A 13978-nucleotide genomic window follows, 5' to 3' on the forward strand; every position below is an offset into this window, starting at 1 on the left:
GGTAGTATTTAATTACAGTGATTTTATTTCTTCTGGATGAGTAATTCTTGAAATAAAAAAAAGAAAATTCCACTCGTAAAGAAAAAAATAAAAAAAAAATTATACACACATGATAATTCTTAACTTTTATTTTGCTGAAATGAGTTTAAGTAGCGATAATTAAGATGATGATGATGAGAGGGGGAGGTTGGATAGTAAAAAAGTTTTTTATGAGTTAAAATTTTAAATTTGATCACATTGTGGATATGAATGTAAAAACCGCCTTTGTTGACCTGTTGGTACAAGTAGTAGCGTAGTGGCCATGAGGCCATCCATTATTTTTCGTATGAACCACTAACCTCTATCTTTCATGTCTATCGTTGTTCCCTCAAATATATATCACAAGATTTTGTTTTGATCTTCTTAATTACTACTCATATAATCATGTTGTCCTCCCACTCCATCTCCACCGCCAACAACCGTGGCTACAAAATATCAAGCAACTCCAAACAGAGTTTGGGAGAAAATAAGTTAATGAGAAATTAGAGAAAGATGAGAGAAAAGATGGGAAAAGCACGCTTGACGTTTTTTGAGGAAAAAAAATAAAGGAAAACAAGATTTTCGTCATTTCATGTAACAGTATTAGCTAATCTGAGATTATCATCTTTTGTTTCTATATTTAAAATTAAAAAAAAAATGAATTCACAAATAGCTAGGTAACCATATATTTTACACAAAAATTAAATTAAATAACCATTTTGAGATTGGTTTTGAGTTAATCACTTAATGTAACGACCCAACTCTTTATACTAAGCTGAGGTCGTTACTAAAAGGGAACAATGACAAGAGACACTTTTTGAAACGAGGGAAGAATAAATTTTCATTAAAAATGGAATATTAAAACACTGAAACATAAACGCGGAAGCAAAACTGAGTCCCCATATGGCATGTCACGGATCCTTCTCTGTCGCTCGCCAGCTTTCCTCTACCTTTACCTTCGCCTGAAATGTTAAACATAGAAAGAGTGAGTATAAACATATACTCAGTAAGGGACCTACTACTAGTCCCGCTAGGTGTCTGTTAACTTCCCATTAGAGTCCTGAAAAATGGTACCCAATCTCTGGCACGTTCCCGAACACGTGCAACATGCGCTCCCGTAGGAACGAAAATCTGGTCTTCGGTGTCCCGAAGGAGCACCTAGGACATGCTGGTCTGTAGTGAACCCGGGGGTAACACTAAGACAATCGGGATGCGAGGACCCCGTCGAATCACTCGAATCATATCTATATCCATGCTAGACTGGCGTCCCGTCGGACCACACAGTCCTAAATAGGTGGTGATCCCGAAGGACACCCATGCAGGTACGACTCTAATAGACAAAGTTAACAGAACACCATATCCATAGCATGTAGCATAACATAACATCATAACATGGCATGAGTATTAATCTTAACGTCCTTAATCATGTGATTAATATATCATGCATTAACAATCATCAACAGTCATCAACAACATACTACCGGTCATTAACATAACATCAGTCATCATCATCAATCATCAACATAATAATCTCAGTCATCATCATCAACATCAACTATCATCATAATCTCCGTATAATCCTTATCATCAAATTATGCATCTTAGCTACCATCAATGCATAATCATAATTACATGCGGTCTCTTGAATTCAGTTCGAAGGTCTAGTAGGAGAATCTCTTACCTGGAGATTTTAGCCAAACAAAGGTACTCCCTAGTTGACAGTAAAAATTCTCCAATTAACTTGATCCTAATCATAAAAGGAAAACTTAGTATCTTAATTAATGAAATTGGCAATTGGCTAACACCCAAAAATTCTCCCAAATTGATTAACTTTCTAAAAATTGGGTTGAAACCAATTCAACCTTGATTGGGAAAAATCCAAGATTTAGATCTTAAAAAGTTTAGCCAATTGAACCTTTAAAGAAACCTCAAATAGATCCAAAATTAAATTAATAAAATATTAATTTAATATCATTTGCTTACCAAGGTTACTCAAATGGAGGTTGAAAAATCCTCTTATCCTTGATGAAAAATTCATCACTTTAAATCCTCAAGTTTCCAAAGAGATCAATCTTAACTTCAACTGAGGCGGCGACAGCAGAGGGTTATCTTAGAGAAGAAGATGAAGAACCTTTTTCTTTTTCCTTTATTTTCCAACTTAAGCATTCCAATCTATTTATAGACCCAAATAATAACAATAATAATAATAATAATTATTATTTCCTTTTCCTTTTCCTTTTAGGATATATATAATAACAATAATATTTATTATTATTATTTTCTTTTCCTTTTCCTTTTAGGATATATATATAATACCAAAAAAATATACATATATCTTTATTCCCATTATCTTTCCTAAATCAATGCCTTAATCTTAGGCATTTATAACTATTAGTAATAATAATAATACTTCTTTATTATTATTATTTTTCTCTCACCAAAATCTACAATAAATATATATTTATTTAAACCATTATTCTCTCTTGCAAATAAATATATATCTTTTTTGTCCAATCAAATCAACCATCTCTCTCCTTATGGATTATCTTCTTTTCCAAACAAATATAATTATATTCCATCATATAATTAACTTCACTTTTCCATATTATTAATTAAATATATATATCCATATATATATACTCAATTAATTACAATTCCACCAAAACTAACTTTTCCCTCCAAAATCTCAAATTAACTTAAATCCTCAATTCTTTTAATCAATCAAATCTTTTCCAATAAATCACTTATAACTTCCACAACATGAATTGTCTTAAACCAACCATAACAACTTCACTCCATAATCAAGATTTATCTTTCTGCAGAATAATTAATTATCATCCGCAATAATTAATTATTATTTACCTTTCTTCCAAAATAATTAATTATCTTCCACCATAATTAATTATTATTTATCTTTCTCCAAAATAATTAATTATCTTCCACAATAATTAATTATTGTTTATCTTTCTCCAAAGTAATTATCCTTTTACAAATAATTAATTATTGTTTATCTTTCTCCAAAGTAATTATCCTTTTACAAATAATTAATTATTGTTTATCTTTCTCCAAAGTAATTAATTATCCTTTTACAAATAATTATATTTTCCCAAAATATAATTATTTTACTTTTTCTCCTTTAATAAATATCCTTTCTCCAAAACACAACTATTTTTTCCTTAAATAATTATATTTCAACAAATATAATTATCGTTTCCTTTAACATAATAATTATATATATATTTCCACATATACATATAATTATTCAATCTCCAACAAACTTTCCACCCCACAATTTAATTAAATAACATCCATAATTATTTAATTAAATTCAACTTCAACAACACTAAAAATCCACAACTTTACTTAATTCTCTTAACCTACCATTTAAACAAAAACTTAACAAACACCACGTGCCAAAACCTCTAATTAATTAAATATTCATCCAAGAAATATTTAATTAATTTCAATTCCCACCTAAAACAAATAATTCTCATTAAATGGATTCAAAATAACGCCCAATAAATTATCTTAATTTTTGGGGCGTTACAATCTTCCCTCCTTTAACAACTTTCGTCCTCGAAAGTTCTAATCTTTGAACAGCTTGGGATACTTGGCTCTCACGTCTTAATTAATAACAAATTCTACCAAATTCCAAAATCTTTAATTAAATATACACACCCATGTATATATATTTAATTAATCCAACACAAAACAACCGAATATATTCCTTAACTTCTAATTCCACTTAATGTAACACCCATAATAAGTTCCTTAAATTTATGGGGTGTTACACTTAACATAAAAATCACCTATTAATTAATTCTTCCAAAATCAATTTGAAATGAATTTTCTAAAATTAGTTTTAGTTCATGTCAAACACCATTATTTCACATTTCAAGAAAAAATGAATTTGGCAAGACAAAGAATAATTTTGACCATCTCAATCTTTAAAATATTGACCATTTCAAAGTCACTCCCAAACATTTTCTAAAATATTGATTGGAAGTGAAAAAGATCATCATTAAAGTACAGTAATTGTTTAAATGGCAAAACTACAATTTTTTTTTTCAAATATATAGACAAAGATCACCTACACACCGATAAAAATTATATGATTTAGAGGTTTAGATGACAATCATCTATTGTTGATAGATAGACATATTGATTGATGTCAATTAGTGTTTGTTATTATTAGATAATAATATTTGGTTATATTTATAAATATTTTGGTTCAAACATAATTATTTGAATTTCTGGGTTGTTTTGTGAAATAGAAGTAGAGAAGTAGAAATTGAAGGGCATTGCGTGTTCTATATATATAATAAGTTCATGAAGAACGAGGATAAAAGGCAGAGATTGATCATCTGGTGTGTGTGAGCAGCCATGAGTATCCAATTGCTTCCCGCCATTGCAAGAAGGTTTACTCATTATTTTACCCTTTTAACTTCACCAAAACACACATATTATTGTTTAATTATGATTTCTAAAACCAATAAAACTTTATTTATTTATTTACTTTTATATATATTAGACTTGAAGGTAAAGTAGCCGTAATCACCGGTGGGGCTAGAGGAATTGGTGAACAAACAGCGAAGCTCTTCTTCAAGCATGGAGCCAAAGTGGTTATTGCAGACATTCAAGACGATTTAGGTCAAAAACTATGTAAGGATCTTGGCCAGTCATCTTCCGCATTCGTTCATTGCGACGTAACGAAAGAGAAAGACGTCGAAACTGCTGTCGACATGGCGGTTTCCAAGTACGGAAAGTTAGACATCATGTTGAACAACGCAGGAGTTTTCGAAGAAGCTCCAAACTTCGACATTCTGAAAGACGATCCATTAACCTTTCAGAGAGTGGTGAACGTCAACCTTGTTGGGGCCTTTCTCGGAATGAAACACGCAGCACGAGTGATGAAACCGGCGGGTCGAGGGAGCATCATAACGACGGCGAGTATATGCTCAGTGATCGGGGGGATTGGGACGCATGCTTATACGAGCTCGAAGCATGGGGTGTTGGGATTGACGAGGAATGCAGCTGTGGATTTGGGAAGATATGGGATTAGGGTAAATTGTGTTTCACCAAATGTAGTGCCAACTGAAATGGGAAGGAAGTTGTTAAAGGTTAAAGATGGTGGGGAGTTTCCAAGTTTTTACTGGAGTTTGAAAAATGGAGATATTTTGAGGGAAGAAGATGTGGGGGAAGCTGTTGTGTATTTAGGGAGTGATGAGTCCAAGTGTGTGAGTGGACTCAACTTGATTGTTGATGGAGGCTTTACTGTTGTCAACCAAGCTCTTTGTTCCTTTCGATCATCTCATTGATCAATCAAGTTTGAGTCCAGAATAAATGGAATCCACCCCATATGCTAAAATAGAGATCTCTTCTTACAAATATTTCTCATTCTCTAGTTGTTGTACTATTTTTTTTTTTATAAGACTAGGATGTATTGTATCACATTGTGATTGAAATGGATGGTTTAAAAGAAGAGTGATGTACCAAATTATTATTATTATTAGAAAAATTATTCTAAATGATAAAACTGATGAAATATTATTGATAAATTGTCACACCTCTTCTCAAGGTCTCCTCATGCAATCAAGTGAGGTGTGACTGTTTAAACACTAATCAACACCTATCTCATTGCAAGATAATATGATGGGTGCCTAGTAAGCAGAATTCTACAACTCATTTACTCTTTAAGGCGGGTCATAGACTAAGCTAACTCAAAGGAAGACTTTGTTTAAAGAAACACTTATTATGACCAAAAGCTATACCGCCTAATGGTTAACCGCATGGACAATAACCTCCAACATAAGTCATGCGATGTATTTGAATGACTAACTCAAAACGTATCAAACGTTTAAACCAGAAAACTTAAGAAAGAAAGTACTTCATTAGCATGATAAAGTTTACAAAATGTCAATGTCAAGATAAAATGCAAGTACCAAAAGCTTAAGTACAAATAACTTAATCACAAAATATCTCTCTCCCTTCGCTTAACAAATCTACATGCTACGTGACCAAACTAATGGTTATTAACAAGAAGATGTGACGTAGCAAGGCACAACAGGCAATCAAGACAGTAAGTCATGTTGGATGTTCTTCGTTACCTGGGGGAGAGGAAGAAAAAAAACATTTGAAAGATGAGAAAAAATGCTAGTGAGTGGGGATTTTGTGAGGCCCAAATCCAAAAAGGGGAGTCCTGTTGAAGAAGAGCTTGATAAAAGGATTATTTTGGCTAAGTGTAAATTTGAGGCGTTTTGCGAAAAAGGTTGCGTTTTAAGGAAAGATGACAATGGGTAAAAGTTTGCAGTAGTGAAGGCATTCTGTTGCAAGAGAAGATAGTAGTTCTGTTGTGGTAACGCGAAGTGAAGTTAGGAAAAAGAAGTTGGCGTTTGTAGTCTATCACGAGAAGATGAAAACAAGAAAGAGTTTAGCTTTCCGAGACGATAAGGTTAGCATCTCAAGAAAATGTCTAATCTCGAGTTAACAGCTGACTACGCGTTGAACATACATTGGTTGCATGGCCTGACAAGTAGTAAGACGTCACATGTAAAATTATAAGTAGGAATTGGCTGGTAAAGAGATTTTTAATGGTGATTAATCGGACCATGGGATTTTATAAATAGGACCAACGAGATCAAATAAAGAGTGATTATTTAGAGAAGTAGCAAAGGAAGAGTTAAGAGTTGAGTTCTTGCAAAGAAGCTAGACGAGAAGAGGAAGCGAGCTAGGAGCCCGAAAAGGAAGGAAACTGAGTATTTTGTGAGTGACTTTTGTAAACTAAGTATTCTTATATGAGTGACCTTAAAAAATAAAAGAAGTATTTTGTGAATGATTTTCTTAAAGAAATCTGTTTGAAAATATTCTTTTTTAGTCTGTGGTTATGCTAACACGCATGTATATCTATGTATTGTTGTGTTGCTGTTTGATGTTGTTGTTTGAAAATAGAAAGCTACTAATTTCTATGTGATGATTATGATGCTTGTGTGTACATAAACCATTAGCTTTATTCCTATCAAGTGAGCAGTTGTTATGTGGTGTGAACATAATATGTAATGACATCGTGTGGATGGTCTGTGCAACAAGAAGTAAATCAAGAAAATTCCCGAACGCTATGGATAGAGTGAACATCACCGTATTCTAAACGCAGGGTACTGACAAGAGTGAATCCAGTAGCCTTGGCACAGGGAATGATTCCTGTTCTTGGTGGAAAGGAATAAGAAGCTGATGTGAGATTTATGTGATTTGTGAAATAAGGCGTTGTATTTATGAACCAAAAATGAATTTATGCGATTGTATTGTATTTCCTAAAAAGGTATTTCTAAAAACTGCACTCCTTAAGTATTTGACTAATGTGTTAAGTTTCCCTTCTTCAGGTGTTTAGACATTGAGGCCAAGTAAAGAAGGGTAAGTTGAGTTGCTACGCGTGGAAGCTAATTAAGCGAGCAAGCTATGCTCTTTTACATTGTATTCCCTTGTAATAGGAGAGTAATTATACTTCTAAACACCTTGCACGCCGACGGTTGCATCTCAGTTTTGTGAAGGCTAGATTAAGTGTTCAAGTCTAAGATTTACCTTTGTACTAAGGAAGAAAGGAAAGTGTGATTGGAAAGTGTTGGCCTAAGTAATAAAAGATGTGTTTATGTATTTTTCCATTGCATTATTTTGTGTTTATTGCTAGGTGGTTAAAAGTTTAAGAAGAGCTAAGTCAAGAGACTTCTTGATTGGTTATTTAAGTTATTTTTCCGCTACGTTGAGTTGAGATCTCTTGAGTTCAAGGTTGAAGCTCTGCGTTGAGACTGGTAAAAGAAGTTGTTTTGCTTACTAGACGTTCAGTGTCTATCACGGGGTGTGATATGCGTTGAGTGTTTAGGTGGCACACATCCATCTAGTCGCATGAAGTGACTTTGGGGCAAGGTGTGATTGATTTCTTCTACACATTTCACTTTAATAAATGGTTTTCACAAAAACAACACATAAATCATAAACTTGAAATTTACTTTGCAAGCTCAATGGATTTATCAGAATATGCGGTTCAAAATTCAAAAACCATTTCATTGCCTTTAAGCGATTTCAAACACTGAAATCCATATCGCTTAGTTCACAAAGTCTTTGAAAGTTCATCTTTTCTTCACGTAAACCATTCAACATAAATAGTAAAACATAAAATCACAATGAATTACAATTGTACTCATCACCTCAACTGAGATGACATTCATATGCTCTCATTGCCGAATTATGGTTGTGTAGAGTAATCTCAACGCATTTAGTGAATCATTAATACCATATACGTATAACACGGTCTTCTAATACCTGATCACAAAGCAAGCAAGAGACATCTTATACCATATCATAAAGCTAAGTATAAGACATCTTATACCAAATCAAAAAGCAAGTGTAAGGTTCATCGCATAAGGTACCGAAACCTTTCAAAAATCATAAATCATGATCTATTTTCAACCCATACCCATTTATAAATCGAATGACAATATTAAATAAATAACAATACTCAAAAGTTCAAATATGAGTTAAAAATCATTTTGGGCTTTCAATTTATTTTAAAAACTACTCACAGTCGAGATGAGGTTCCCTTTTGGTCTAAGCACTTAGCAAAAGTCCTTGTCAACCTTGAACATGTGATAGCTCTGAAAAGTCTTCTTAACGCCTTATAAATTTTCAAGCCTTTACTTAGCTAGAGTATAGATTAAGCTTGAAAACTTACCCAGAACTCCCTATTTATATACTTCTTCGGTGAGAATTTTCACATTGGAACGATTACTTCTATCTGACGATGAGTTTTCAACAAATCGCATTTTACCACGTAGCTCTCATCGTTCAAATTCTGATCATAAGTGAGCGGTTGGGTTAGAACTAAGCACCGTCCTACATATATAAGAAATGACGTCAACTACTTTTTGATAAGGAATCTTAGGCCACCTCTTACCAAAACGCATAGGAACTTTCTAAACACTTGATTAAAACGTCTCATTGCATCAAGTTGCGAGAAACACTTCCACTCTTACCACATAGTGTCTTATCGCATAGCTTAGGAGACGATCAAGCTCTCACATAAACATTGATAAAAATCTATTAGTGGTTATCATTGTGTGTATTATTGATAGAAGCTAAAATTTTGCTATATTTTATAAATATTTTGATTCATTTTACTATATTTGAAAAAGTGTGTTGAGCAAAAAATCTTGGATCAATCACAAATTGCTTTATCAAACTAATAATGAAAATACAAATAATTTAATTTAGGACTAATTAAAAGTTGACATGTATCCTAAATTGAAATAGCTAGAAGGTGAAGATTAGTAAACCAACTTATATAAAAATTATAAACTATATAGCTAGGTAATTGATAAACCAATTTCACTTTTTATATACCAAAATTTTAATTCTCAACGACAACAATGGCTGCTGTGCATTTGATATTATTTGTGGATCTAAAGTTCCGACATTTGTTGCCGAAGATATTTTCTTGTCTTCAAACCTATGAAAAATGTGAATAATAAGGTAACAGTGATAAACGCAATTATTCAAATGACTCTTTCAATCGAGTTGATTGAATTTTGAGGATATTGAAAATTCTAAAAAAGTAGGTATTTTGGATATGCAATTTAAGGTAGAATTTTATTTATTATGAAATGACCAATGAGATGTTTGATTTACAGATTATAATATCATTTCATTTATGAGTTTATGTCAAGAAACATAATATGATATGCTAGTAAAATTTGGAATAAAAAATAAAAAAATAAAAAATAATGAAAAGTTTATATAATAAAATAATAATAATCTATAATAAATTTAAGATGGATGGAAAGTTCCAAAAACAAAAATTAAAGATTTAAAAATACTAAAGTAAAGAGTTATGGTGAGAAAATATTATTTTAAGGGGGAACAAATAAACAGCAAACGAAAGTAAGGAGAGGAAGAGTTTTTCATCCACAGAAAGGAAAAGAATGGGTGTTAGCGAAGAAAAGATATTTTTTTGTGGGAATTGAGGTGAACCACACAAAAAGAGAGAGGAACCCTACCTCTTGACCCTCCCGAAATCATTGAGACCCCTTCTGTCCCTACATTTTCCTTCTTACCACAACTTCACGATAAACGATAATGTTTAGGGTTAGTTTTCATTTTTCCGAAAACTTAAATCAACCTAAAATTCAGACACCCTTATGGTTTGTTTGGTTTAATTTTTTTTTTTTATAACGTTTGAAAATAAAAATGTCAGTTTCTTTTGTTTGTATGAAAAATGTTATCATGATATTATAGACTAAATTTTGTTTTTAAACTTAGTTTATGAAATTAACCATGAAATTAACCTTTGGAACCCAGTAGCATCTACGGTCAACGCTGACATGAATGATCTTCTTTAACTTGTGTCTTTTCGTTTTTCGCCACAGTCGTAACAAACCCCATAACATCCTATTTATACACATGTATAAATCTTCTTTTCTCAACAAGATTCCTAGAATAGTGGAAAATCTTTTATCTCTTAAATATCTCATCTTTTAATTTATTAATCAAAGATATTTAGTCAAAAATATTCCATAAAATCTTTTAGTCAAAAATATTCCATAAAATCTTTTAGTCAAAAATATTCCATAAAATCTTTTAGTCAAAAATATTCCATAAAATCTTTTAGACAAAAACTCCAACAAACTCCCCCTTTTGTCTAAAAATAATTTCTTTTCTGGTTCAACTGTGTCGCACATCCGAGTGATAACAATGTGTCATAAGCCACAAACTTCAACACTAATGAAATCATTTCTCATAATACGAACAAAATGTTTTCAATTACTTCAGTCATAAAAAATGAACAACAAAACAACTTCTATTACTAAAAGACAAACAGCGCACAAAGTAAACAATCTTCAAACGAACAAAACAACAAAAATAGCAACAATATCAGTCTCCATCACCACAGCCTCCATCACCACCAATCACCAACTTCCCCTTTGAACCAGAAAAAAATACATCAATCAGCACTAGGGTCCCCTCGACTTTGAGGATGAAGCAAAAGTCTTCAGATGAGGAATAAGATAATTGATTTCCAAACGTCGTTCAGACATCAGACTAATGGCAGTAGATAGCGAACGAGACTCGATTGTAAGAGAATTAAGAATTCTAGAAGCCAACTCCCTATCAACGAAGAACCCATTAGTAGCTTCATCCCAGTTCTTCGTATCAAACAATCGAGGCCCTCCAGACGGATGCACATCATGATCTATGTCAGGCACATGATTGCCCTGAAAGAGTCTATAGCTCAGTGATAATGTCATAGGATCAGGGCCAGTTGCATCTGAGGTAGTTAATACAGCAGCATTTAAGTGCAGCAGTAAACCAGAAAAGAACCTTGGTAGAGCAATCAGAAGCTTGACCCAAAATGATCCAACATGCCTTAGCATTTAGTTATAGATAAATGCACCAGCGTCTACCCTGTCGTCATTGCAGATGCGATACAAGAATGTCCCTAACACAACAGAAACACTAGAAGCATGGAATGAAGAAAACCAATTTGCAATATCAATCTTATGCAAAATGACATACTTGACACTTAGAGCAACAACAGGCATACCATTAGTAGGGCAAGAAGATAATGTCCCTCCAGAAAATACAGAATCCAAAACATCAGTTGACGGATCTGATGGAGAAAAGTTGTTCAAAACAGTATTCCCTAGAAAGCCATTAATCACAGTAGGAGAAATTGTAAATTTGAAACCGCTAATATGAACAATCTGATAATCTGGGCTACTTGGATCATTAAAATCAGCTGGCAAGTTAACTATGAATTCTTTAATAAGCTGAGGATAAAACGGGCCCACATCCGAAATAGTTTTTGACAACCCAACCTTCTCAATAAGATTCACAATATTGACACATGAATGATGTTTGTCTGAAATATTTACCTCATCAGCTATTCTCCGTTGCACAACAAATTTCCACCGTTGTACGCTTTCCTCGAGATGAAACGATATACCATCAACCGAGACTAATGGGATATTTAGAGGAACTTTCTTTTAGCCAGTTTTGGTTGTAATGTTTCGCCGATTTTGCTGGACCTTCTTCCTAGATGGCTGTGGTTCTGTAGGAACTGATTGTGTTTCTTGTTGAGCACTCTGATCTTCATTATCATCAATGGGAACCTCGTTATTATGATCATCAGTGTCAACAGGCTCAGCAACATTTTCATTAGCAACAAGCTCAGCAACATCTTCATCTAGAGCAGCATGTGGATCAGACGAAGCAATATTGTCCGGAATGGGCGACTGAATCGGAGGGGAATAATGTGATGGACCTGATTCTACCGAAGAAGTTTGACGAAGTCCAGGGGTAGGGATGATCACGCCTTCAGACGACGAACTCTCATGAGAGTGAGCAGGCAAAACAGGATCAGTAGATTTTTCAAGAAACGCCTCAGGAGCATCAACCTTCTTTAATAATCGGGCTAAAGAAACGTCATCTAGGTCATCAGAGTTTGTAGGAATGTCTGCATGTGATTTCTTAGACGGAAGTTTATATGGTCTCCGTGGCGGGGTGTTTTTGAATCGCCGCCCACGAACTCGTATGCCATGCACAGCTGCTCTTGGACTCGGAGCTTCAAGCACTTCCTCAGTGGACTTGTCAGTGTAGGTTCCCTTACGAGTGTTCACCATTGTTGAACCTTCTTAAGGATAATGAACTTTAATCACAGTTGAACATAAGAAGATGAAGAAATCGGACGATTTGAGTACGAAACGTGCAGCTTAAAAAGTCCTGAAGCCTTCTCAACTACTCTCTCTTACCAAGAAGGACTACCACAGAAGTCGAAGAGATAGGCATTAATCCCTATTACAGCACAGACACACCCATCATTAGGAACGTTCCAAGGTGCTCCGTCATTTTAGCTAATTAAGGAGCTATATTTTACACACTCCTAAACCTGCACGTAAGTGCTCAAACGTGGTTGCATCAAGAGGTTTAGTAAAAATGTCGGCCAATTGTGAATTCAAGCGAATGTGTTACAATGTAATAACCTTATTTTCAATGAGCTCTCTAATAAAGTGATGTCTTATATCAATGTGCTTAGTTCGACTATGCTGGACTGGATTTTTCGATATATCTATAGCACTCATATTATCACAATATAAGGTCATGATACCTTGACTAATTCATCCATATCAATTGAGTGCATCCACTCTCAGCAGCTATATATTCAGCTTCTGCTGTGGAAAGAGATACACAATTTTGTTTCTTAGTGAACCATGAAACAATATTATTTCCAAGAAAGAAGCATCCACCAGAGGTGCTTTTCCTATCATTAGCAGAACCAACCCAGTCAGCATCACAATATCCTACCAGTTCAGAAGATGTATCGTAAGAATACAGAATTTAGAAATCGGTTGTTCCGTGAACATATTTGATTATCCATTTAAGAGCATTTAAGTGAGAGATACAAGGATCTGACTGATATCGAGCATATATTCCAACAGCATAGGCAATATCCGGTCTGCTTGCCGTTAAATATAAGAGGCTCCCAATCATGCTCCTGTACAGTTATGATCTACTGCAGTACCAATACTATCCTTGGTAATTTTAGCATGTGTCGCCGTTGGAGTCCTTTTGTATTGTGACCGATCCAGACCAAACTTCTTGACTGCTCTTACTCGACAGTACCTCGATCGGATGTCTGACATCGGAAAATACTTCACCCCACATGAGCGATCAAACAGGTTGGGGAGTATGGAAAATGAATATTTGCGGCTAGCTGTGAGCTTATTCAGGATACGACGCTTGATACACCGTTGTGGGTTCCTATCCTTCTTCTTCAAGGAAAGGATCGGGGCTCCATACAGAGCTTGTACAGGTCTACTAAACCCTATACTCAACAACTTCTTCGATGGTTTTCGAAGTTCGACTAACTCTGGTGGCGCCATGCTATAAGCATTCTTCGCAGGCGCTTTTGCTTCTG

General features: G+C 34.1%; 1 protein-coding gene and 1 long non-coding RNA gene across 2 annotated transcripts; one reads left to right on the forward strand and one right to left on the reverse strand.

Moving 5' to 3' along the window:
- Positions 1-4280: 4280 nt before the first annotated feature.
- LOC103501741 (borneol dehydrogenase, mitochondrial-like) lies at positions 4281-5576 on the forward strand. Its single transcript, XM_017047562.2, has 2 exons — positions 4281-4436; positions 4550-5576. Exons 1-2 carry the CDS (start codon positions 4402-4404, stop codon positions 5334-5336), a joined length of 822 nt encoding a protein of 273 aa, XP_016903051.2. The 5' UTR covers positions 4281-4401; the 3' UTR covers positions 5337-5576.
- A 2530-nt stretch (positions 5577-8106) lies between these two features.
- LOC127144477 (uncharacterized) lies at positions 8107-10413 on the reverse strand. Its single transcript, XR_007816191.1, has 3 exons — positions 10062-10413; positions 8592-9514; positions 8107-8331 (listed from the first exon to the last, which is right to left on the reverse strand). It is a non-coding gene; the product is annotated as an uncharacterized LOC127144477 (long non-coding RNA).
- Positions 10414-13978: the final 3565 nt, after the last annotated feature.

The sequence above is a fragment of the Cucumis melo genome, chromosome 12 (assembly GCF_025177605.1).
Source record: "Cucumis melo cultivar AY chromosome 12, USDA_Cmelo_AY_1.0, whole genome shotgun sequence".
Classification (NCBI taxonomy): Eukaryota; Viridiplantae; Streptophyta; class Magnoliopsida; order Cucurbitales; family Cucurbitaceae; genus Cucumis; species Cucumis melo.